Raw genomic sequence first — 26,181 nt, forward strand, 5'->3', positions numbered from 1 at the left:
TTATTTAGGATAGCCGTTTAAATCATCCTTATCGCTCTGAAACGTTTACATGTTAGTTCTAATATCGTAGTCGTACGTTTAGAATCCTAAGCATATAAGGTTTCTAGATACGGTCGGCAACAGACCATAGATCCGAACAAATAACAGCATATTAGGCACAAAGCATTTAGCACATAAAAGCATTTTAGGCATAATTCCTAACATAATCTAGTGCTCACACCTCACAATGATCGCTTAGCATTCTAAGTTTAAGTCTAGAAATCCTACAGATTCCTAGTTCGATTAAGCTAATGCTCTGATACCAACCGTGACATCCCCATTTTCACGGCCAAAAAATATCGATTTTGTTTATGCTTGTTTGAAAATCAAAGTAATATTTTAGAAAAAAGTGTTGTGGAATTTGTTCCCAAAATAAATATATGATAAAGATTTATCAAAGCATTTTCGTAGAAATGTATTTCATTAAAAAGACTCGGGATGTCATGTTCGATACAGATCAAAAGAATAAACAGTACAATATAAGCCTTACTACATTATTTCATATCTACAGGCCTATATTCGTAATCCCTTATCCAAAACATCACATCTATGCTCGAGCACCACTACCTGTAATACATGAAACTGAGTGGGTCAGCCTTGGGATCCTGGTGAGCACATAGGGTTTTCAACCCACAATAAATAAGTTATTTAATTTCATCAACCAACAATAACCCGATTACCCGTTCCCGTTATCCTCACTTTACGTACCTAAACACCTATCATAAGGAACCTAGCCTAAGGATCATCATCAGGATGGACACTACTGTTAAGGGGATTCCTCAGCAATAAATGTCCTTAAGGCAACCATGTGGGGGATGGAGTACACCGGTGAACACATCGTTCACAAACACCTACAGGTTGCGAGTCTGCTAGCGTTCCACTGGACTGTCTAGAAGAGTCCGTGGTCGTCACCCATACTCCGCTAGATGACAGAATAAACAACAATAACATCGATGCCTCTCATCATTTTATCACACATCGTCTATTACATCTACCCATGTTTTACCCAAACATTTTTGTAGATATAAAATACATATACAGTTTAAATCATTTAAAACATGTATAAAAATCGTTCATCAGCATAGACAGCAAGTATTCAAAAAATATGCACCCATATCATGTAGTTTATATTAAATACTTCATATCTATGAGTAAGATGAAAGTAACTATGCACTCACCACCTTATAAGATGTAAGTAACTATGCACTCACCTGATGAGGTGGTGAATCGGTACTCGGATAGTGCTTCATTATCTCAAAACAATTTTCCCTTGACAAAACCTAGTATCAATACCACTAGGGTTTAGTCTAACGTTAACCGCGACTAATTAATAGTCTAGCTATTATTACTATTATATAAGCGTTAAGCAACACTCTTATATAACTCATAATAATAGCCCAAAAAATTATTTTAAGTTCCTAATAATGTTACTATAATTAAATAAAAGCTATATTAAAAATAGCGTAGGCGTAGCTCACTTACAGTGGGTTTTCTCGAAAACCGGACTTCGCTTGGAGCAGCGTTTCCGAACTGAAAGACCCTTTTTCTCGAGACTTCGGGAGCCTTGAGGCTTCCTTTGGGTGCTAGGGAGTTTACCTAGACTTAAGGGGGTTAGGGAGCTTTAGAGAGAGAAAGAAACTAGAGAGAGTGAATTTTGGTGTGAAAAAGATGGCAGCCTCGGCCCCCTTTTATAGGCCGAAGTTCGGACTTTACGCTGGGCGTAGTTTCGGATAAGGTGACAGATGGCGCGGCTTCGGTGGGGCGACATGGACTCTTCTGGACCGAGCAAGGCTAGACTGTGCAGCTTAGGGACTTCGTACGCGAGGCGTACTCGTACGTGGGGCGTCGGATGCGAACGTTGGGCGTTCGAGATGCGACGTGTCAAGATCCGAAGCGAATTCTTGGGCAACAAGCAACGACTCAGATGCGGCCACGTCATCACCCTTCTCGTAGATTCGTAATTTTGCTTCCCAACTTCTAAAATTCATATATTTCTCATACGAGCTCCGTTCTCGACTTTCTTTATATCCACGCGTAGGCGGGAACGTACTCTACAACTTTCGTTTAGACTCCGTCGGCTAATTTTGACTTTATTTTAAAAGTTATATTTTAACAAGCCGGGACAGGGTTGGTCCGTTAAAAATTCATAACTTTTTCATCCGACGTCCGTTTTCGTCTGTCTTTTTATCGTTACGTTACTATTAATGAGATCTTTGATTCCCGTTTAGTTTATGTCAGCGAAAAACTGCTCGATCTAATATTCAAACTTCGGGTTGTACATTGCTAAGCCGAAACTTCGAAAAATCATAACTTCCTCATACGAAGTCAGTTTTGGGCGTTCTTTTTATGGATGCTCTCGGTTTAACATATTCTACGACTTTTGTTTAGATCGCTAAGGCTAAAATTCGTTCTATCGTAAATTCACAGGCAAATGTCATATTAGCCCATCAAACTTTTCGTGTTTGTTTTAAAAGGTCCCCAAACTTTTTTTTGCACATTAAAGAAATATACTTTCATTTCTCTGTTTTAAAATACCATTATGTTACCTTCTACCGGGTTGATAGGTAATATACATGCCACGAGTGAAAATGTCGGTGACACGTCATTTAATGAAATGGCCACATGTGTTATACTTATATTAATTTGTTATAAAGTAAACCGTGTGCGTTATACAATCCCCTCCCCCTCATTGAAGAAACCCCTCGTCATTGAAGAAAACCCTCATCGTCCCACCATAGTAACTGAAGATCGATGGCTATATTCCTGTCAATCAAAGTTCATTTCCAAGGTGTGTTCTTCAACAAACCTTTTTGCTATTCTGATGGCGTTCATCATGTGTTCGAGAACGTCGATTTTGCTGGTATGTCATTTAATGAGTTTGTGGGTTTTCTTGAACGATTCACACAAGAGAAGTGTGAGAAAGTTTATTATTGTCAACCCGATTTACAAATCCCAGAAGGTTTAACCTTGATTTCGAATGAACGTGAATATCAAGAATTTATAGACATTGCTTATCAATGTGGTGTACAAGTTTATGTTTACATGGACCATTTTAGTACTACTGTGCATGTAATGAAGGCATAATGAAAATGAAAATGAGGATAATTGTTCTGTCAAGTCAAACATGTCAATCGAAGGGGAAGCAGGTATTGACCTAACTGAAATTAAGAGTCCACAAGAAATCAACATGGAAGGAATAACCTATGAAGGAGTAAGTCAGGGTAATGGAAATGAGGAGTTCACAGAAGGTGATAAAAAAGATGATGAAGATGATTATGTCACAGATGTGAAAGGAAAACCGATGTTTAATGAAGACATACGTTGGAAGAAGCAGTTGCCAATTCTAAGTATGAGGTTCACCAACCCTAAACAATTAAAATTTATGATTTGTAATTATGCTGTAGCAAATGGATATCAATTGTACTTTGAAATAAACGACAGTAAAAGGTTATTGGTGAAGTGTAGTAATGGTCACTGCACATTTAGGCTTTGGGCATCATGGATGAGTGAGGAGCAGTCTTTCCAAATCAAGTCCCTTATCATTGACCACAATTGTGAAAGAAATTTTAAATTAGGGTCAATTGTTAATTACAGATGGATTTGTAGTCATTTCACCCGGGAAGTGCTTGAGAATCAGAAATTCAATGTTAGGATGTTAAAAGAGGAAGTAAAGAATAAATTTGGCATACAGGTTAGTATGGGACAATGTAGGAGAGCTAAGCAACATGCAATGTCTCTTGTTGAAGGTACCATAGTGGAAAATTATGCAAAGTTGTGGTCCTATGGTGAAGAGATAAAAAGGTCTAATCCAGGGTCAACAGTCAAGTTGTCTGTGAACTCTATGCCAGATGGGAAAACTTACTTTAGCAGGATATATATATATATATATATATATATATATATATATATGTTTTCATGCACTAAAGAAGGGTTGGAGAATTGGTTGTAGAGGGATAATAAACTTAGATGGGTGTTTTCTAAAAGGAATATGTACTGGTCAGTTATTATGTGTTGTTGGTAGGGATGGTAACAATCATATATACCCAATAGCTTGGGCTGTAGTTTGTGTTGAAAATAAAGACAACTGGAAATGGTTCTTAGAAAACTTGCAAGAAGATCTGCATCTTAAAGGTGGTTTTGGTAGGACATTGATGTCAAATCAACATAAGGTATGTTTCTACTTTATAATGTCATACCTAATTTCTTTCAAATGTGATATAATTCTGAATATTATGATGATATAAATGCAGGGGATAATTGAAGTTGTGAAAGATTTATTTCCAGAGATAGAACATAGGCAATGTGTCATACATGTTCTTTCCAATTTCAAGAAGAAATTCCTTAGATCTCAGTTTGAGAAACTATTTTGGAAGGCTTGCAAGGCCTCAACTGAACCTCTTTTCAATTATGCAATGAAAGAGATTCAACTGATTAGACCTGCTGCTTATGTGCATCTGATTGGAAGGAATCCAAAATCATGGTCAAGAGCATTTTTTCAATTTGGAAGGGGGTGTGATGCAGTTGAGAATGGGTTGTATAAAAGCTTTAACAATGTTATATTGGAGGCTAGGAAGAAGCCAATTATTACAATGTTGGAGGATATTAGACTATATGTGATGCAGAGGATGTGTAGTTTGAGGCAGAAAGGAAGTGGATGGGGACATCTTGATGTATGTCCAAACATACGGCTTGCCCTAAATGACTTAAAGGTCCAACAAAGGTACTATATTATTCACCATAAATGAATTGAATATCCAGTCAAGGTACTTTAATTACCCCTGTTAACTTTGATTATTTGTAGGTACTGGCAAGTGCTTCCTAGTGGCCTGAATACATTTGAAACAAGAAACTTAGGAGAGTCTTATGGAGTTGATCTGGAAAAGAAAACATGTTCTTGTAGGATTTGGCAAATGAATGGGTATGGTTGTGTACACTCAGTGGCAGCCATTAGTTATGTAAATAGAGATGTATAGGTAGTTTTTGATCCTCTATATCATGCTTGCATATTGATGTGCACAAAAGTATCCATTAATTTTAATATTTATGACCTAACAAACTTAGACTATCTATGCACTTATAGGCAGTGTACCTAGTCAGATTACAGTATAGCTTAGGTAAGTCGGGTGTCGATCACAGGGAACGGTTGATTAATTTAATATATTTAATTATAGGTTATAGGTCACACGAAAAGAATAAAGAAATAAATTTCAAACTAACAATTAATTAACTACTCTCGATAAACTAACAGGAAAACAAATCTCTTCAGGTACTTTGGTTTAGACAAATTACACCTTAAACACATAGACAATTGCATATATAAATTCATTTATTCATGTTCACCGATTCCTAAAATGATTAGATTCGCGTTCACTATAACTAATCCTTTAGCAAACAAGTCAATTTAAACAGTGATCAGTTGGTTAAACTAACATGCTTCCTAGTGTTCAGTTCGTATCAAGTAAGACTTGTAAATATAGTTAATCGAATTATTAATTCAATTTAACCTCTTGTTGATGGCCATCAAACAAGGCTCACACATTAACTTACTTATTCCCAAGTTAATCCTAGTTTCACATTCGTTCTTTCTAGACTTATAATCTCGATGGTCATCAAAAATCATAAGAGACAAGCAAATCAAGCAGATGTTCATGCAACTTAATTCACTTAGCAATTAATAGAAAATAATCATCATTAACACATAAGGGTCTTTTAACAAGCTTGGCAAGATAAATTAAACATAAATAAACAATTCAATATAGCAATTAGTCTAATAATCAAAGCTTCATTCAATCATAAACACAAAGTAAAAGGTTTTTACACCCAAATCAGAAACTAAATACAGGAAAGTACCACAATGGAATGCTAAACATGGTCACGTTAACAATCCATATGATTACCAACATGTATCCGCTCTCCAACCCTTCCGATCTCTGCTCCTGTTAGCTTAACGGCCTTCCGGCCGCCTTCTAAACCCTCAAAACGGCTTAACAGAAGTTTAATATCGACTAAACTAAGTTGTAAGTCGAATTCCCCCTCCTGGTTAGCTGAAAATCGACTTTTATAGCCTTTGTAACCGACTTACGTACGCTGGGCGTAAGTCGGATTACGCGGGGCGTACTAAGGATCACTACGCGATTGAACATATCCGAGGCCAACTAGTACGCGGCGCGTACCCTTAAGTTACCCGAGGCGTAAGTCAAATTGGTCATTATGCGACGCGTACAGGTGTGCTACGCGGGGCGTAATCGTCTAATCCAGCATTTTAATTTCTTTTAGCTTCTAAGTCTGGTTTCCGCTTCAGTCTTTTCTTTTGTGCTTTATCGCCAACGAATAGCTGCAAAACATAATTCAAAGCATTATAAGTACTTTTTAGTTCTATAAGAGAATAAATAAGGCCAAAATATTAAGATAAAGTGCATATATATATATATATATATATATTATCACATATATATGAGCACATACAAGTACACAATTGGAAGCATGAATGGGAGTGCAATGTGGCCCCCAACAGAGTACATACCACCTTTTCCACCATTGAAAAGGAAGATGCCAGGGAGACCTACTATTAAGAGAAAGAGGGACAGTACTAAGGTTACTGGATCACACAGAGTATCCAAGGCATGCAAAAAGATGTTATGTGGTGTTTGTAAGAAATCAGGCCACAATAAGTCAACCTGTGATGCAGTGTCAAAGCCCCAAAAAAATTCAGGTGAAAAAGAGGAAGGCTGAAGGTGAAGGTGAATATAGTACATTAAAGAAAAAGAAGGGTTAATGGCAAAATGGGAAGGGAAAGGGTGAAGGTGATACTAGAAGTGGAATTGGTTTCAAAATGGGAGAAGGTGAATGTGAGTCAACAAGTGGTGTGACTAAGAAGAATGGTAAAAAAAGTAGATACACTGAAATTAAGAAAAAAGTCAGAGAGGATGCTAAAGAAAAAGTTGGCAAAAAAGGTTGCAGGCAAAAACGGTGAAGGTGATACATCAACCAAACCAATGGACTTGGATTAAAGATGTTTTTGGAGTATGTTAGTTATGGATATATGAATGTTTGTTTTTCTGTTTGTAACATGATATTAATGAATGTATGGATGTTTGCTTTCTTTTTGTAACATGAATGTTAGTTTCTTTACTTTAAAACATAACATGAATCTTTTTTTTATAATTGTACTTCCAATGCAATCCCATATAACAATGGATTTGAATTATAACAATGTACTTCCACATAAGGTTATAATGGGAACTTCACATTTGGTACATTTCATTACAAACCATACTTCAAGGGGAAATTTAAGTCTTGCAACATGCGACTTTCACATTTGGTACATTTCATTAAAAACCATAACATCATATGTAAAGCAAAACAAAGGTTAAAATAGGAACTAGATTTCATTTCATTCATCCATTACAACTGAGGTTATTGTCTTAACAAAAACCCCCCAAAATTTGGGTTCTAAACACCATTACAACCTCAATGGGCACCATTGTTCAAAACAACCAACAACACATAACCTCATACATACATATATACTAGCAGATGACGAAATTAGACAAAAAGACACAACCTTCGACAACCCTGATAACCCAAAAGAGACTAATCGCCATCGTGCTACCTACGAACTAAACTACACCCACCAAAATCCCCATCCACTGCATTCGACGCAAACACGAAACCCAATCAACAACATCGATGCAACTCCAACAACACCCATCATTATCACTTTCCTTTTCAAGTTGCGTATCTCCTCCCTAAACTCGCCAAGCTGTTGACGCATATCATCTCGCATTTCCTCAATCTGCAATTGGGTTTCCATGGCATGAAGTTCGTAATCAGTTGGTAAGTCTAGTTCCGAAGCTCTGAAACCACCATAGGAGAAGCTTTGTTCTGAGGCCATCTTCTTGATTTATACGTAGGAAAAAAGTGAAGTCGATGATGTGAATGTTACGAATTAGGGTAACAAACTGGTGGGGAAGACGGATTATAAGGGGACCATTAGCAATGACTTGGCATTTTTTGGGGACCAAGATTTCAACAGTAATATTCCACAGTGGTGTCCATGTCACGAAAACAAGGGATAAACCTTTTAAAATCTGTAAAGGGGTGTAATTAAACGGTAAAATGAAAGTATATTTCTTTAATGTACAAAAAAAAAAGTTTGGGGATCTTTTGAAACAAACACGAAAAGTTTGATGGGCTAATATGACATTTGCCATAAATTCACTATTTACACTTCCCGGTGTCGTGTCGATTCCGTCGCGAAACTTCGACGGGTCATAACTTCTTCGTTATAACTCGGATTCCGGCATTCTTTATATCTCCGTAATCCTTGTTTCGACCACTACAACCTTATATAAAGATGTCGGGTTTATCTCACACTTTAATTTTAACGCTTATTTTTATCATTTATTTATTATACATTTATAAATAAATAATAAACACATAAATGCACATAATTCACATAATACTCAAATAATTCATCTTTATTACTTCAAAAAGAGTTACAATAGTTGACCTAGACTATTACATCATCTACTACTGCTTAGCCCTGAAACACAGGCGTTATAATTCCCCGCAAAAACGGGTATCGGGTTTGGGTCGAGGATCCCCATTAGGCTAAAATTGGGGACAAAGTTGGGTTGGGGTCAGATAAACCAATCCCCAACCCGCTCCGCCCCCACTTTGATGACATTATATATATATATATATATATATATATATATATATATATATATATATATATATATATATATATATATATAATTTTGTTGATGAATCAATTTCATTAAGCATGAATTTATCTGTATTAGACCTTTAGAGACAAAGTCCGTATACCAAATTATGTTTCCAATTCCAAGAGTTCATTCATCGTCATTTCGTTCGACGGTCCTTGTACCATATCACTTCTCGTTTTGATACTTATTAACTTTTTGATTGATGTAAATACAATATGGCCTCTTGTTTTGATCTCTCTCTCTCTCTCTCTCTCTCTCTCTCTATATATATATATATATATATATATATATATATATAATTTTTCTGTCGTTTGATTTGATTTGATTTGATCCTATTAGAATAGCTCTTACACTATATATCTGTAAGAGATTTTTTTTTCAAGACCAATTCATTCATTTAATCTTCGTTAGATAGCATACGAAGCATCAAATCCTACACTTTACCCTAACATAAAATAGGAAAAACCAATCATAATAATGTAATGTAAAGCTATGACGTCGTCTTGACTAATATGTTATGTAATATAGTTATATAAATGATACTTTATTTACTATGTAATGGACCATTTTCAAGATTAAAAGACCCACCCCATGTGTTGTCTTATTGGACATAACCGAAAAAGACAGTCCTTTGAATTTAAATTTTAAAAGCAAAGACTTTGTGTCAGCACGAGAAATAGTTAAGGAGCCAAAATTCAAAGAATCTCAACTATTTAACCTTTTTATCAAGATTTTAGAAACCCCCTTTTCATGGTGTCATTTCACTACTTGAGGAGTCGAAATTTGGATAATGTCAAAAAACTACAATTCTAGTACCCGTTGAAATGGGTCATGCCAGATTTGTAAATTCTTTTTTGAATTCTATAAATACTAAAATAATAATGTAATATTAATAATATTGTACAAAAAAAAAACACAATTTCTACTTATTTTACTTGTATTCTTTTAAACTGTTTTTTTTTTAATTATCATTTTAAAGATAAAATACAATCAAAATCAACCTATCTATAGGCTATAAAATATAATGGATCCCAATTATCATCACAATACAAATATGGGTTAAGTATATTCACAATTTGAAAAGAAATTACCACCTCTCATGGTAAATTCTTTTTCCCAAATAAAAAATAGTTGAATTGGAGGCGACAACGTTTTAATCACCTATCCTTTATGTAAACATTATTTATACATTACTGTGGATTTCATAGTTTTTATACAAAGCAAGTGATCTCCTTTCACAAAACACACATATACTAACAATAAGCCTTTTTCAACCTCAATTAAACCCTTCTTCCTTTGAGCCTGAGCCGCTGACCCCACCCGAGCCGTGACTTTGAACTCTCAACGGGTGCCTGAAACCCAACATCTTCCACGGTCCCAACAGTTTTAGACAGACGCCTTTTACTCACCTCTTCTACTAAAGATCTATGGAGCAGTTGACTTCTCATGTCAACCAATGACCGGTTTCTAGTTAGCCGGGGTCCAACACCCGGGCTAGCTTTAGATGTTGAAGCTTTATGAGAGTCAACCGTGACATTTGACCGTTTTTCATGATTTTTTAAACCTTCGTCTTTATGACTGAACCTAGTAGTGTTGTGGGTCCCGTTTTTAGGGCTATATTCGTTGTGATCTTCTGGTGAAACGTAACTCAAATTTGAATATGTTCCTGAAACTAATGACCCTTGAGAACTTGTGTCATCAAATAAGTGATCTGCAAGACCATATGTTTTCATGGTAGCAATTTAGACTATAAAGACGGTTCTGATATGTACGTTTGTTACACATGACGGGACAAGCTCTGTAAGAACACCCACAATTGATAATCCCTTTAAAAATGTTTCTTTTGTTATATTTTCTACCAACTTTATTTAACAATTACTTATCTTTACAAATTTGAACTTCTTTTTATAAACAATTAAACTGTTTTACAAAACCATCTATTTGAAATGTTTTAGCAAACCCCCTCTAAGCACAAGTCATATTTGATAACGGTGGGTTTTTGATCAAATATGTAATTATTAAAAAGAAAAACCCACAAAAATTATTATATGATCATAATAGTTTTGAAGGCGCTCCAAATTTGGAGAGTTTGAATGAATTATAAGATTTAAAAGACTAGTCTATGTGATCGTAATAATATATCATATAGTGAATTTCTTTCTCTAGAGGCTTGTGTTTTTTATTCATAATCCACAATTATTTAACAAATACGTATCTTTATAAAAAAATTCAACTTCTTTTTATAAACAATTAAACTGTTTTACAATACCATCTATTTGAAATGTTTTAAAAGACCCCCTCTAGCCTTTCATTTTAAGCACGAGTCATATGTGATATCGGTGGCATTTTGATCAAATATGTAATTATTAAAATGAAAAACCCACAAAAATAATAATATAATCGTAAAAGTTTCGAAGGCGCTCTAAATTTGGAGAGTGTGAATGAATTATAAGATTTAAAAGATTAGTCTATATGATTGTAATAATTTACCATATATTGAATTTCGTTCTCTAGAGGCTTGTGTTTTTTATTCGGTTTTGGAGTTTTCCACGTATATTCTTTTGTTCTAATTTCTCTATTATTTGTCGGTGGGAGGTTTGATAGGGATCTTTGCAACCATTTTCCTAACACTCTAAAATTATCTTTGTCTCGCCTTTTTTGGGTATGACAAAAAAATGCAATTTTTGTCTTAATGACATTAATCTTAGTTCCAATCCAATGCATGCAAAATATCATACATGCCGTCATGTTCTATGTTCTGTCCTGTGTAACAAACGGACCATAAAGATTTATTACTGACGCCAACGGACAGTTGAAGATTTTTTTTATCATTGTCCGTTAGCATTATAAAGCATACCTTGCAACCAATCACCACCCGATGCCATTCCATCGGTCTGGCGGGAATCCGTCATTCCGGAGAATGATAATTGAGACGATGAGGAAGACGATAGAGATCGGAATGGATGGTTGTGATCATCATCTTCATCATGATTGAGATTAAGAATATGTGTATGTTGATCACTATTCCAAGTGGGTACAAGAGCAGAAATTTCTCCCTCAATCATATCAGCAATGTCCAAAGGCTCCCAATCTGTGATCTCAAGCTCCTTAACCATTTCAGACGCCACCTCATCCGCTGTATCGTGTAATATATCAAACGGGAAGTACACGTTTCTCACAGAACCTACATACACAATAAATAATAAAAACGATGCATTTTTTCAATACTATTTATTCCAGTTGTTAAATTACAACTAAGCATTTTTAATAATTCTTGTCATTTTGTTTGCTTTTGTAAATTTTTAAATATTTATGATCATAACTTTTATAAAGCTTAATAATAATATATCATAACGAAACTGTGTTTTAAGGATCATCCTTACAAGAAATTAAACATTATAATTCACTTAATAATGTCTAGACTACTAAATTACAAAAACCATCCTTATGGTTTATCACTTTTTATCGAAATCGTCCATTAGTTTCATATGTTGCATTTTCCCTCCCTAAAACAAGATTTCATCATTCTTTTAGCCCCTGGGCTGTCTAACTTAACGGCCCAACCTTCAAACCTATGATAAAAAGACCTTTTTGCCCTTTTCTCCTCATGAATCTATTGATGCTTAAGATAAAATGAAGTTGAAAAGGATGGTGAAAATTACCTTCTCTATCTGCAATTTGCACCCGAAGAATAATGGTATCATCATCCGGATTCAATTTCCCAGCAATTGACATGTTGGTTCGTGGTGGATTTCCACCCAAACTCAGCTTCTCAATTTCAATCTCATCATTCATAAACGGTTTTTGATGAACATATTTAGATACTGGTAACACCCCGTATTCATCCATTGCTAAAAACGGATCAAGCATTAGATCTTTAGCAGATAACCTATTCGAAACATTCACCAAACACTTTCCAATGAAGCATTGAGCTTCTAGATCTTTCACTTTATAGAATGCACGTGGAAGTTTGCCCTGAAATAGATTATAAACCCATGGACGTGAGTTTTTTTAATTTTTTTTTATACGAAATATATTACTTATGTAATCAAAATCGGATCATACCGATGTTACTTTCTTGTAAATTTGTGCAGGATTTGTACATTCGCTATACGGATATTCATGAGTTAGCATTTCTAATACACACATTCCGAATGAGTAGACATCAACCAATTCGTTGTAGTTTTCATCATAAAGCTCAGGTGCCATGAACTCTGGTGTGCCTGATATAATTTCACATGTTAATATGTTTATTTTTTTTTAACATAAATAAGTTGAAATTAACCAATATCTTAATATTTGTATCTAGAGATGTACCAATGATTGTATGTGCTCTAAAAGAGCCACGAAGAATAGCTGCAAGGCCAAGATCACCAATCTTTACTTGACTCAAATGCCCATTTACAAAAATATTGTCACATTTAAGGTCTCTATGGATCACAGGCGGATCATGCCCATGAAGATAAATCAGGCCCGAGAGAATCTGGCGGGCCCAAATCTTTATGGCCCGGATATCCACTTTATTATATTTCTTCCTGTATCTGAACATTCATATATACATACACATAAAGAATTAGCAAAAGAAGGAAAATGTATTGATAATTAATTAGTGTGATAAAGAAAAGATTACTCTTTGAGGGTTCCTGAAGTGAACAATTCAGTAATGAAATTAAAGGTTCTTCGATCCACATCAATCCATGAGGTGTAGAATTTGATGATTGAATCATGATTGAGGGTGCCAAGAAGGTGAACCTCTGAGTAGAGACGTTTTAAGTCTTCAGGAGATCTGAGCAAGTTGTTAAGCTTCACTTGGCCCCACGCAACTTCCATTCCAAGAACTTCATCAATGGCTTTGTATACCGTTTTCATTGCCCCTTTTCCAAGAACTTCCTTAAACTGCTCATTAAAAAAAATTAAAATTGAAATTAAAATCACTGTGAATCAAGAAACCAAAAGACCATTGTCATCATACATGGTCTGTGCAGGGTATGCACGTGCATGCTTTGAAAAGAACTTTGCAGTGTAAACAAATAAAATAAAAATAAAAATAACTCTGCCACTAGTTTCGCTATGATTTTCAGATCAATTTAAACCACCAAATTTGTTCAACGATCATCAAGATTAGATTATTTTCTCATATGCAAGAGTTTTAACTCCAAAAAGGCCATTCATTTTATAAAGATTGCATCAAAATTTCATTTTGCGGCATCAAATAACATCAAAGGTGAGTACTTTCATCATTCTTCTGAAAGGAATCAAACGTAAAAGTCCTCAATGGATTAGAACTCCATTTTGGAATTCCATTTCTAAAATCTTTATAGAAGCCCATCACATGATGAAATTCCACATAATCAAATTCTAGGGCTTAAAATTCACCAATACTTTAACAATCAAAAGAAACAATTGCAAGAATGACCCATCAAAGTAGTCATCATACCCGACCATATCGACCAGTTGGGTCGGTCTCAACATAGCGATGACGAGCATCTTCATCACCGGAAGGAGATCTTGATTTGGGATTAAGCATGGCTGCAGCTTTTCTTGACCCCCAAAAGTTGCTTAAGAAACTATATAATATAAAGTTGAAGAAGATACGTGTATTAATGTAAGAATATGAAACCAGAGGAGAACAGAGAAAAAAAGAAGAGCACCCACTATCTAAATAAAGATTTTTAGGGTTTTTACCGTCATTATTTTTCACAGAAGAAGACACCAAACATGAGCCAAAAATGACGATTGCAGTTAATCTGCTGCAGTATCCAAGAATCAGCCATATTCATCTCTACTACCTTTGACAAGTCGTTGTTTTTTAACTTCTTAATTAAAGAACTCATGCTAGTAAACCTCTGATTTTGGGTGAAGTAAAAATTACGAAGGTTGAGGAATTTGAACAGGTGGGTCTAGGTTTGAATTGACAAGGGAATATTTATGAAAAATGTGTGTGGGTAATCCAGAGGAATTGGACTCTTGTGTGAGTCAAAACTCAAAAAGTTTCAAGAATGGAGATGAAGGTGAGAGACAAATGACGACGATAAGGATCTTTGAGCTTTAGGATCTGTGGCCATAGTTAGTTGGAGCCACGCGTGAGTGGGGCGGGGTTGGGTGGGTTGATAAGACAAAAGGAGAAGGAAGAAGTGCTTCTTGTTGTTGACTACTGATTGAATGGCTGGAAGCTTTCCTTCAAGGGCTAATATTCAAAAGTTATATGAATAGTCCTTCAAGTTTAGAAAAAATATGAATTATAAGATATTAAGAAAAGGGTGCCAAATGAAAGTCCATCGTTTCCAAAATTTCATCCGATTTTAAAACGTACTTAACGTAATGTAGGGATGAATATTTTAACCGAAAGATAGAATCGGAATCGTTTAGTGGTATTCAGTTCGGTTATTGATTTTTAGTTTGCAGTTTATTCGGTTTTCGGCTCCAATCTGGTTCGGACCGATTATGGTTTCGAACGCCTTCTTAGACAGCACACTTGTTAGGGGGTGTTTGGCAAAGCTTAAAAAAAGAATTTTTTGACTTATTACTGGTTTGATATCGGTATAAGTCAAAAAAAGTATTTGAATAAAAAATAATATATAGTTGTTGGTAACCTCTAATAAATCAAAAAGTGATAAGTAACCTATCCCTTATTTATTAAAAACTCCTTATTTCACCAAATAAGTTATAAGTCAAAAACTCATAAGTCTTTTTAAATAAGCTTTGTCAAACACCCTCTTAGTAGAACCGGAACCGGTTAGTAGCATTCGGTATGGTTTTCGGTTTTTCGGTTCAGGATTGGTTTGGTGTTGACCGATTTACATGCCAAACGTAACTTTTACCGAAACTCAAAGCATCCACAATAGGAGTCAGGAGAGTTAAATGAGATGGAAACTCTAGTTATCATCCAATTGATGAAACTTTACCATTATGACTCATATTTATGAGATACCAATGGCACATTGTCATTCAATGACTTTGTAGCTCAATGGTAACTGAATCGTTTAATGGAAAAAAAATCCAATACTTAGATAAACATTTGAATATGTTTTATTGAACTTCATAAGATTTAATGTATTGTTGGAAAAAAAAAATAATAGAATTGCATGGAATATAGAGTGATAATCAATTAAATTATATGAAATTTAATGTATTGTGTATGCCCTTGTATAAATGACATTATCCATATCATCGTATTTGAAGTCTCATATTACATATTTGAGGGTGTGTGTGATGTTAAAATGTGGCCAGATAATTTTGATTAATCTGACTAGTCATTAATAACAATTTTTTTTGAAAAAGAAAAAAGAATTTGGATAATATTTTATGCTAATTTTAGGGACGAGATACTATAATACATGTCATGGTATGTGATAAGAATTATTAAGCTAATCGTTAAGGACTACAAGTTATTGGAATTTAGATATTATTTACGTATTAGATATTGTTTATGTATAATTTTTATTAGCTTGTGCCTTAAGTTAGGTCATTCCATTTTTTATCTTTTTCCATGTATTTAAACCTTCTATTGATCAATAAAAGAATCCGAATATTTATGTTGTCAATTTCAAGATGGTATCAGAGCGGGTTTTAACCAAACACACCAAACCCTAATCGATCGACAATCATGACAGGCACTGTAGAGAGTTCAAACCTGAAAAAGAACAATGGCGTTCCAAATAAGAACTCCACATTTTACATTCATGCATCTCATTACTCCAAATAGATGCATGTCAACAAAACTCTCAATGACAACAACTATACAGATTGGTCTCAAGAGATGATGAACTTTCTCTTTGCCAAAAATAAGGTTGGTTTTGTTGATGGGTCCATCGCGAAACCAGGAAAGGATTTAGCTGAATACATGTCCTGGATGCGCTGTGATGTCATTGTAAAAGGGTGGTGTTGGATTAATGTCTAAGTCCATAACTATATTTGGTATGTACTTGACCCGACCCGGCATGGTCCATTTGGGTTGCACTTCACCGACACAATTTATATGGATAATCTTTTGAGAATAGTATATTTATGATTATAGTAATATATTATAAGTTCTAATATATTAATATGGAATCATATTATTTAATTAGTATTGATCAAGATTTAATTTAGAATTAATTAAGTGATCAAAATGAACTAATTAAATATGGACTTTTAGATATATGTGTGTGATGGGCCAAGTTCATTTAGGTTGGGCTAAGATTTCATGGATAGTCCATGGAGCGTTTAACCCATGGATCATATGAAATGAAAGGTCATGGGTTTAACCCTAGTCTCCACACTATATAAAGATGTCCTTGGTTGGTGAAATTGGCACTAGTTTGGGTACACTAAGAGGGCTAGCCGATTTCACTAGAGAGAACCAAAGTATTCTTATTCTCAAAGTCTTCCAAGTTGTTTTGGTGATTTGTGATTCCACTTGAGGCTTCCACACTATTGTGGCTAAGCTCTTAAAGCTTGAAGACATCAAGCTACACCAAAAGGTATGTCATCTAACTAGTCTTTGTAGTATAGTTTCCTCATAGTATGCTAGTTAGGATTAAAGCCTTGGAAAGTTATTATTTGCATGTATAATAGAGAAAAACATAGATCCAAGGTTTATAGGGTTGCATGTACACCATAGGAGTGTTAGAATGCTCAAAACCCAACAGTGGTATCAGAGCCTAGGCTTGTTTTCTTGTTATACTTGCAAAAATTGGCTTAAAATCGAATTTTGGTGCTGTCTGCACAGCAGACTCGCCGAGTCCACCGATGGACTCGTCTAGTCCAAGACAAAAAGCATCCAACTCGCCGAGTTGGTTTGTGCACTCGACAAGTTGGACCCTCAGACAACATATATTCGATTGTTTTGGCTGGAATTGGACTAGGAACATTACCCTAAGATGTTTTTGGACTTATAAACTTGTTTTTGATGTGGTAATGTTCATGCTAATCCAATTTCAAAGATAATTGTCAATAGATTCATGTTTTGTATTAGTTTAAGAGTATTGCTAATTACATGGAAAAGTTTGATGTGTATTATATTTGTCCATATGAGTTGCTTAGATTAATAGAAAAGTTAATTGAATAGTTGTTTTCAATCCATTTTAATCTAAAAGTTGATTCTAAAATGTGTTTTTGTAACTTGTCCTTAAGTTATATGAAAAGTCACATTTAAGTTTCATAAAACTCATAAAAGTTGGCAATGGTTACAAAAAATGAAGAGTCTTGTCCTCAAGTTATGGAGGTTCAAGGGTCACTTCATTAAGTAATATAATATGTAACCTTAATTAATTCCATAAGTTACAAAATAAGAAAAAGTTACATTCTTTTATTAGTTTAAAGTCTTCCATAACTTGTCCTCAAGTTATGGAACTTGAAGAGTCTTTTAATTAAAACTACTTTAAACACATAAGTTATGGAATTAATTAGTTTTGAATAGTTTCAAAACTTGCCCTCAAGTTTTGGAATTTGAAAAGTTTTCACTTATGAATACTTTAATTCCAAGTTAGTCCTTAGAATTTTAAAAGTTAAAATCCAACCCTTATACTTTATAATATTATAAGTCAATAATATATATATATATATATATATATATATATATATATATATATATATATATATGTATGTATGTATAAGAGTAAAGTCAGTCTTATCGTTAGTAGGCCCCATTCACGAAGCCGGTCTATAAGGGGGTATAAGGTTACTGCCTATAAAATGGCAGTTTAATGGATGTCCACTCTCACCCACCGCTTCCTTGACTGGTGGAGGGTCGTTAGCCGAACGGGTAGGACAAAGACTATAAATTCTCCCTTCATTAAAAGTATTAATGATAAATACTAAGTAACTAAACCTTTTATAAATACCTAATCTAGTTACTTAGGAAAATGTGAATAAGGTGCTAATCCATGAAATTACACTTTGTACTTTGTTTAAGTCGGTTAGTGGAGCGTGTGTGGTTAACCGGCACACTAACTCGTATTTAACAAGGTATGCAAAGGGTAACTTAATGTTTATCATAGTATCGATGGAGCGTGTGTGGTTAACCGACACATCGATTGAGGGGTAAACACTTAAGGGTACCAAGTAATTTGCATGGTTACTTCACACCTTGTTTTGTGATCCTCGGCATCCCAGTCACAAAACCTGAAGGGCACACTCAAGATTGAAACATGCCTTTGAAAAGTTCAATGAATCTCAAAAGATCTAGGAGTTTCAAATCCAATTAAAAAAAACCTAATAATTTATTTCGTTTTATGGTGGAAATTGGTGAATCGTCATTCACCTACCTTCAAATATTCTATAGCTTGGATTACGACATCCCTCTTCCAAGTTATAAAATATTGTGTTGGGTCCTAGCCTTAATATTTCATATTGGGGTGTTATATTAAGGACTTTAAATCAATTATCTTGAATATCTCCCAAAAAGATATCTAGTTCAGACATCAATGATCTTCCCAAATCTCTTGGAACTTCACTTCATCCACCTCCTCTAATTATTCTCCCTAACCCACAAGTTCTTGAAAAGTTTAAGGTCACTCTATCCCTATTGGCAAGCAAGGTGTATGTGTGATCACATCTTGGAGATGAAGTCACGTATTGACAAGCCGAGAGAGTTGGGTGTCAAAGTCTAGAGGAAGTGGATGTTCAATCACTTTCTAAGTCACATAGTGAATTCCTTTGGGACTCATATGAAATAGACTATGACAAGACCCTTAATGATCTTATCTATTTGCCTGGTGCTGCTAAATCAGAAATGATTTGGTGTACTAGTAAAGCAAATTTGATTAGGATATCAACTTCCCAAAACTTTATGGACAGGGAAAATAGTGACACTGGAAATCCAGAAAAGCATTCTCTTCCCAATGGAAAGGGATTGGCCATAGTCAACTTGGCTGACCAAATGGTAAAGAGAAAGGCTAAGTCTGAGATAGTCCCATGTACTATTACCTAAAGGTCCATATGTTTCTATTTCCAAAGGAAGGGGCTTTGGTTATGAAGCTGCCAAACTTATCTAAGGATGGTAAAGTCAACAAGTTTGACTTTATTTCAGGTAAAGTCCATTGTCTAACTCTATTAAGTTCCTACTTGGAGACTCTTATTACATGATATGACTGGGTCACATGTTGATGTTTTAAGAATCAAAGAAAAGTAAAGAAACTTAAAGGAAGTATATGCTGATTCTGATTGCGAAGATGGATTTCGATCACATGGTTCGGTGATCAGAATTTTTGAGTTGTTGCTTAAGAGTTATGATATATTGCTTAGGTATAGATAACAACAAGGTTTTCATATGGATTGTAAGGATAAGGTTTTCCACAAAATTTTAAAATAAAAGGAAAATTTTTGATTTCATTTATTTTAAGTATCCTTACAATGGCATTTGTGGAAAAATTGTTGCTTATAAGATTCCATTGATAGCAATATTGAAAATGGATTTGATTCTTTCGTCTGTGGTAGTGTCTAATTTTACCAAATAAGGAAAGATTCTCATCACCCAAGTTTAAATTGGACCGAAACTTGGAATCATGCAAGTTGTATAGTATGATGAATGAGAATTTTCATCTTTGGAAAATTAAGAGTAATTCCTTGTTCACATGTATATATTAGTCAAGGGAAGGACAAAGGGATCAGGTACACTTGGGTGTGTGCTGGTCAGGTCCACCACAAAGAATATTCGTCATGATTTACTAAAGCTTAGTAAATATGGTTATACTTACAAGTTTACGTATAATTCTGAAACATTGAAAAATACTTCAATGTATGGCAGAACGAATGAGAAAAATCAAATTTGGCAGAAAGATAAAAGTCTCTCAAATCTGAAAAGATGGGAGAGTAATTTAGTATCATGTTTATGATCATCTTAATGATTAAGATACCATATCACAATTGATTCTCTAAGGTCATCTTAGTGCATTTTTATGACTAAGACGAGGAGTCATGAATTGTTGAAATGGTTAAATCAAAAAGATGAGTCATACTTCGTTCCAAAACAATTCTTAGAGTCATACTCCAAGATTGTAACTTGAGTGACATATCTTAATGAAGGTTTATTAGAGTAAAAGGTTATATACTCTTGTACATTTGAAATTGGTAAGTTGTGATGTTTTGGATAAAATAGAGACCAACTTAGACCAATTGTGTGAAGTGTTTGTCTTGATAAAGAATCCGCACTATCTCTTGTATATTTGGCAAGTGAGTCTTATATGTCAAGAGGACAGTGGGAGTCCTAAAGCTCTTGAAAGTTTCAAGACCTAATCAAGAATAAAACCTGAAATTCTTCACTAGCACACGACTTGAGGTGTATAACCTATCGTGTTGACATTTATGTGCCTATTCACGTTAACTTTGCATAGTAGTTCTGAGAGTTCTCAATTGGTTGCACAACTACTTGGAAGCTATGGCAGGCCCTTGTGCTGCCAGATGGCAAGAACTTAAGATTGCACAAGTTCAATCCATATGAGTTTGTATTTGTCACTAACCTTGTCTTGTGATTATGGTTTTGACAAATTCATATGTGTAGGAACTTATACACCATAAAAATCTAAGTGTCATAAGGTTTCTCTCCGATTCATGAAAATGATGGTGAGGAAACACTTTCACTAAGTAGATTTTTTTAAGTAGATAGCAATTGTGATATTTTCATTCTCAAAGTCATTAGTGGAGCGTGTGTGGTTTACTGGCACACTAACATAGACTTGTGAGAAGTGGCAAAGGTCTAAACAATTGAGACTATGATTACGACATCCCTTTTCATAGTTTTGAAATTGTGTAGACATATCAGTGAGCTATCTAAGATAAGGTGTATGATTATGATAAAGTTTTATCAAAGCAATCTAGTATCAGAAATTTGAACTTTGGTAAAGTTTTATCAAAGCAATCTAGTATCAGAAATTTGAACTTTGGTAAGAAAGTCAATAAAGTATTGATTTTTAGAAGTCCAGCTGATTTCTGAGTACATGTCAAAGCTAGTGGGAGCATGAGTGTTTTGCTAATAATCATCATGTTAGTGGGAGCATGATAATTATGATAAGAATTGCAAGTTAGCAATGTTAATTATAGAAAACAAAAGTTTCAATTCGTGAGGTTGCAGGGGTTGAAAAAGTTGTTTTGCTATAATTAAGGGAGAGGAAATTATACTTCATTTCAATTCTAAAAAGCTTAGATTGAGTTTATAATCATTCTAAAGAGCTTATATTGAGGTTTTAATCACATTTAGTCAAAAATATATATATGAATTTCATGTTGGATTGGTTCAACTTAAGAAAATTCTATATATTGCGTTCTCAAAATTCGATTATGATTACGGCATCCCTTTTCCTAGTCAAATTTTGAGAATATGGCAAACAAAAATTATTATGGCAAAAGACTGGTCTAGAACCATGTCTTTATGTGAAACATCATGAATCGTGTCCCATTTACTTTGGGTACAAGATCGATTACATGTGCTATAATATTTATCCTTTCTGAATTTTCCAAATGCCTTGGGGCATTAAGGAGGAAAATGTCTAGAAATGGATATGACTAAAGTGATTAAGCAATTGTCGAGGACAATATAAGGTTTACCAAAGATTGGTTGCTCAAGGACAATTGGAAGTATACTGTTAATATTGGAAGGACCATATTGACATAGTCTGAAAAGAGGCAACTCTTGTTCAGAAGTGGTAGTCAAAATGGGAATATAGAGTTATCTTCATAGATGGAAGCAATCTGTGTAAGGATAAAGAAACTTAATGCAAGAAGCATGTTCAAAGCAATGCGCTTTGAATCTGAGACGTCGTTTCCATGGAATTTCTCTCCATTGGGATACTCTGTAATGATTGTTGCCAAGCCTTTGTGGCTTTGTGCATAATCGTTACAAGAGGAACAATGCATATAAGTTTAAAATCTAAACAGATTTCGATAAATGATAGGAATTTGGAATTCTTACATTTAAGACAAGGAATTGGGAGTGTGAAAAGAGTATCATTGAAATTATGCTCAATTGATCTAGTTCACAAAGAAAAGGATCATAGACAAACATAGAGTTCATACTTGGTGTATGGCAAAGCTATTGTTTAGAAAACATAGTGTACATGCTTGGAGTATGGGACACCTAGTGTTTTAATTCAAGTATAAACTTGATAAAACCGAAACAATGAATAATGAGTAATCATATGATGATAAATAGAAAGTGTTTTATTTATATTCATAGGTTTTTGATACCATATTAGATTCATTTATTCTTGTGTTTCACTTTGCATGTTCTGACTTCCATAATAACTAGGTTATTCTTCCGGAATGACTAAGTTATTCAAACCATCCACAGTCGGTCATATGTTGGAAGTAGATATGAATCAAGACTGTCATGGGTTGGCTTGTAGAGGTCCAAGTTGGTGGACAAAGTTGTGCTACAACACTCATGAGTGCTCATAAGTTCTGAGTATTGGATTCAACCCGCACTCACTTGAATCACTTCATGGATTTTATCACGAGTGATCATGAGACGATAATATCTTATATTCTTCAAACCTAGAGATATGAGTTGTTACTATGAGTTGATAGTACATTGATTGCACGAAAACGCATTGGTAACTCGATGTTATAAAACGTGCCTTTGTGTATGATTCAACAAGTAGTAGAACAAGCCATATGAGTCGAAGTTTATCCATTCCTTTTACCTTTAGGATAAAAGTGATATCTGTGGGCCCCTAGATGATTTAATGATGATACATGTGAGTGCTTGGCCAAGCTAGGACTGATTTGATTTGTTCAATCGGTTAGTCGTCATGAATCGGAAATCGGGAGACAACAAATGAACAGAGAGAATGATTATAATCCATGTCTCAGTCCATATGATATCTAGAATGGAGGAATATATGATCCCTTATCTAATGGACAAGTCATTGACAAAGGTCCGAGTTCGTTGACAAGATCATAGTTTGAAAACGACTTTAAGAGCTACTATTGCCAGTTAGGTTTTGAAGTCATACTTAATTATAGCTTTAGACTTATCCAAGTGGGAGACTGTTGAATTAATGTCTAAGTCCATAACTATATTTGGTATGTACTTGACCCAACCCGACATGGTCCATTTGGGTTGCACTTCACCGGCACAATTTATATGGATAATTTTTTGAGAATAGTATATTTATGATTATATTAATATATTATAAGTTCTAATATATAAATATGGAATCATATTATTTAATTAGTATTGATCAAGAATTAATTTAGAATTAATTAAGTGATCAAAATGAACTAATTAAATATGGACTCTTAGATAAATGTGTCTGATGGGCCAAGTTAATTTAGGTTGAGATAAGATTTCATGGATAGTCCATGGAGTGTTTAACCCATGGATCATATGAAATGAAAGGTCATGGGTTTAAGCCTAGTCTCCACACTATATAAAGATGTCCTTGGTTGGTGAAATTGGCACTAGTTTGGGTACACTAAGAGGGCTAGCCGATTTCACTAGAGAGAACCAAAGTATTCTTATTCTCAAAGTCTTCCAAGGTGTTTTGGTGATTTATGATTCCACTTGAGGCTTCCACACTATTTGGGCTAAGCTCTTAAAGCTTGAAGACATCAAGCTACACCAAAAGGTATGTCATCTAACTAGTCTTTGTAGTATAATTTCCTCATAGTATGCTAGTTAGGATTAAAGCCTTGGAAAGTTCTTATTTGCATGTATAATAGAGAAAAACATAGATCCAAGGTTTATAGGGTTGCATGTACACCATAGGAGTGTTAGAATGCTCAAAACCCAACAGGTGGCTCATAACAGCAATAGAGAAGGAAATTAGGACCATCGTAAAGTATGCTCACATTACTTTTGAGATCTGTAACGATCTAAAAGAGCATTTTGGGAAGGAAAGCGCGCCCAGGGCATATGAATTCAAATAAACACTCTCAATGGCGCGTTATAATGGAGCCACTGTGTCCATCTATTACACCAAATTTCGCAGTCTTTGGGATGAAATCATATATGTGCTTCCAATGCCTCGATGTTCCTATGATGGTTGCACATGCAATGTTGGAAAGAAATTAAGTGAGGTAAAGGATAAAGAAAAACTTTATGAATTTATCAGGGGTCTCGTTAACTCATTCTCCATTATTAAAACTCACATCATCACCATAAATCCCATACCAAGCCTCGGGAACGCATGCCATCTTGTCGCTGAGGATGATCGCCAAAGGGTTTTTTCAGCCGACAAGAAACCCGTCACAGAATTTGCGGCCTTCAAGACCTTTGTGTCGACTCGTCGAGAAGGAAACCAAAACCAAAAGCATGACAAAACGCTCTAGAAGGAGACCAAATGGGTGGATTTGATGGAGCATTGTACCTTCTATGGAAAGGATGGTCACTCACGAGATGGATGTTTCAAGCGAATATGTTATCCAGAATGGTGGTTGGGAAACAAGGAACGTAAAGAAACGAAACCAAAGGCAGCTTTTACCGAACCTGGATGCATCACGTCCATTCCTGGCTTAACCAACGAAAAATATGAGTCTTCTCTAAGACATTTTTCTGAGATTGGAAATTCAGGTAAGGAGGTCAATACCTCGAAGGTGTTCATGACCGGTAAATGTAATAATGATAATTGTTGGGTCATTGATTTAGGATCGACTGACACATCACACATGATGCTAGTATACTTGAAAATAAAACAAAAAACTATTTTGAAACACATGTTATTCCTAATGGGGATACCATACCACTTGAAGGAAAAGGAGAATGTTCTTTGATAAGAGGAACTAAGATAAAAGGAGTTTTACATATTCCAAATTTTACATGCAATATTTTATATGTTAGTATAATGTGAAAAGATTTTCAATCTGTTATAACCTTTTTTTTTATTTTTATGTCATGCAGAAACTTCACACGTGGAACTTGATTGGTGTGGGGAGTGTAAGAAAGGTCTATACCGAATGGAGACAGTTGGAAGAGAGAAGAAAGCCATGACGACAACTATGGATATTTGGCACAAAAGATTGGTACATGCTTCTGGTGATAAACTTACTCAAATAGATTTACTTAGAAATGGTTCTTTTGATAAACTGTGTGATTCTTGTTCCAAGGCAAAACATTCTAGATTGCCCTTTTCGCATAGTATTATTAAAACCAATAATTGTTTTGAGCTTTTACATTGTGACATTTAGGGTAAATATCATGTTCCATCTCTATCTGGTGCAAGTTATTTTTTTAACCCTAGCTAATGATTTTAGTAGAGATGTCTGGGTTTTCCTTTTAAAATTCATGAATGAAGCCAACAATTTCTTGATAAAATTTCACAACATAATAAAAACTCAATTTGGAAAAACTATTCAAAGAGCTTGTACTGATAATGGTGGTGAATTCACTTCAAACGACATGCAAAGATTTTACAATGAACATGCAATTTTAATTGAAACTACTTGTCCACACCCCCCAAGAAAATGTAGTTGTGGAAAGAAAACATGGGCATTT

At 34.7% G+C, this 26,181-nt stretch overlaps 2 protein-coding genes across 3 annotated transcripts; one reads left to right on the forward strand and one right to left on the reverse strand.

The window, feature by feature from the left end:
- The first annotated feature begins 3,163 nt into the window (after positions 1 to 3,163).
- LOC145051046 (uncharacterized) lies at positions 3,164 to 5,012 on the forward strand. Its single transcript, XM_078999197.1, has 4 exons — positions 3,164 to 3,867; positions 4,061 to 4,208; positions 4,290 to 4,759; positions 4,841 to 5,012. The coding sequence occupies exons 1-4, from the start codon at positions 3,164 to 3,166 to the stop codon at positions 5,010 to 5,012; spliced, it is 1,494 nt and encodes a 497-aa protein (XP_078855323.1).
- A 4,887-nt stretch (positions 5,013 to 9,899) lies between these two features.
- Positions 9,900 to 14,837, reverse strand: WNK4 (WNK family serine/threonine-protein kinase 4). 2 transcript variants are annotated; one of them, XM_079003670.1, is made up of 8 exons: positions 14,457 to 14,837; positions 14,209 to 14,338; positions 13,402 to 13,667; positions 13,089 to 13,312; positions 12,837 to 12,994; positions 12,434 to 12,746; positions 11,629 to 11,955; positions 9,900 to 10,482 (listed from the first exon to the last, which is right to left on the reverse strand). In XM_079003670.1, the coding sequence occupies exons 2-8, from the start codon at positions 14,296 to 14,298 to the stop codon at positions 10,052 to 10,054; spliced, it is 1,809 nt and encodes a 602-aa protein (XP_078859796.1). In that variant the 5' UTR covers positions 14,299 to 14,338; positions 14,457 to 14,837; the 3' UTR covers positions 9,900 to 10,051. The 2 variants fall into 2 exon arrangements, with proteins under 2 accessions (XP_078859796.1, XP_078859797.1); XM_079003671.1 differs by lacking the exon at positions 14,457 to 14,837 and having other exon boundaries at positions 9,900 to 10,437; positions 14,209 to 14,409.
- Positions 14,838 to 26,181: the final 11,344 nt, after the last annotated feature.

Source organism: Lactuca serriola, chromosome 5 (genome assembly GCF_051521515.1).
Source record: "Lactuca serriola cultivar US96UC23 chromosome 5, Lser_US96UC23_V15, whole genome shotgun sequence".
Taxonomy (NCBI): domain Eukaryota; kingdom Viridiplantae; phylum Streptophyta; class Magnoliopsida; order Asterales; family Asteraceae; genus Lactuca; species Lactuca serriola.

Coding starts and splice junctions, on each gene's coding strand:
- LOC145051046 (XM_078999197.1), top strand. CDS start 3,164: ATGTCAATCGAAGGGGAAGCAGGTATTGACCTAACTGAAATTAAGAGT. Junction 3,868..4,060: donor CCAGGGTCAACAGTCAAGTT/GTCTGTGAACTC, acceptor TGTTGTTGGTAG/GGATGGTAACAATCATATAT. Junction 4,760..4,840: donor GACTTAAAGGTCCAACAAAG/GTACTATATTAT, acceptor GATTATTTGTAG/GTACTGGCAAGTGCTTCCTA.
- WNK4 (XM_079003670.1), bottom strand. CDS start 14,298: ATGCTTAATCCCAAATCAAGATCTCCTTCCGGTGATGAAGATGCTCGT. Junction 12,747..12,836: donor TTTACAAGAAAGTAACATCG/GTATGATCCGAT, acceptor AATCTATTTCAG/GGCAAACTTCCACGTGCATT. Junction 10,483..11,628: donor GGGTGGTGATTGGTTGCAAG/GTATGCTTTATA, acceptor ATGGTCTTGCAG/ATCACTTATTTGATGACACA.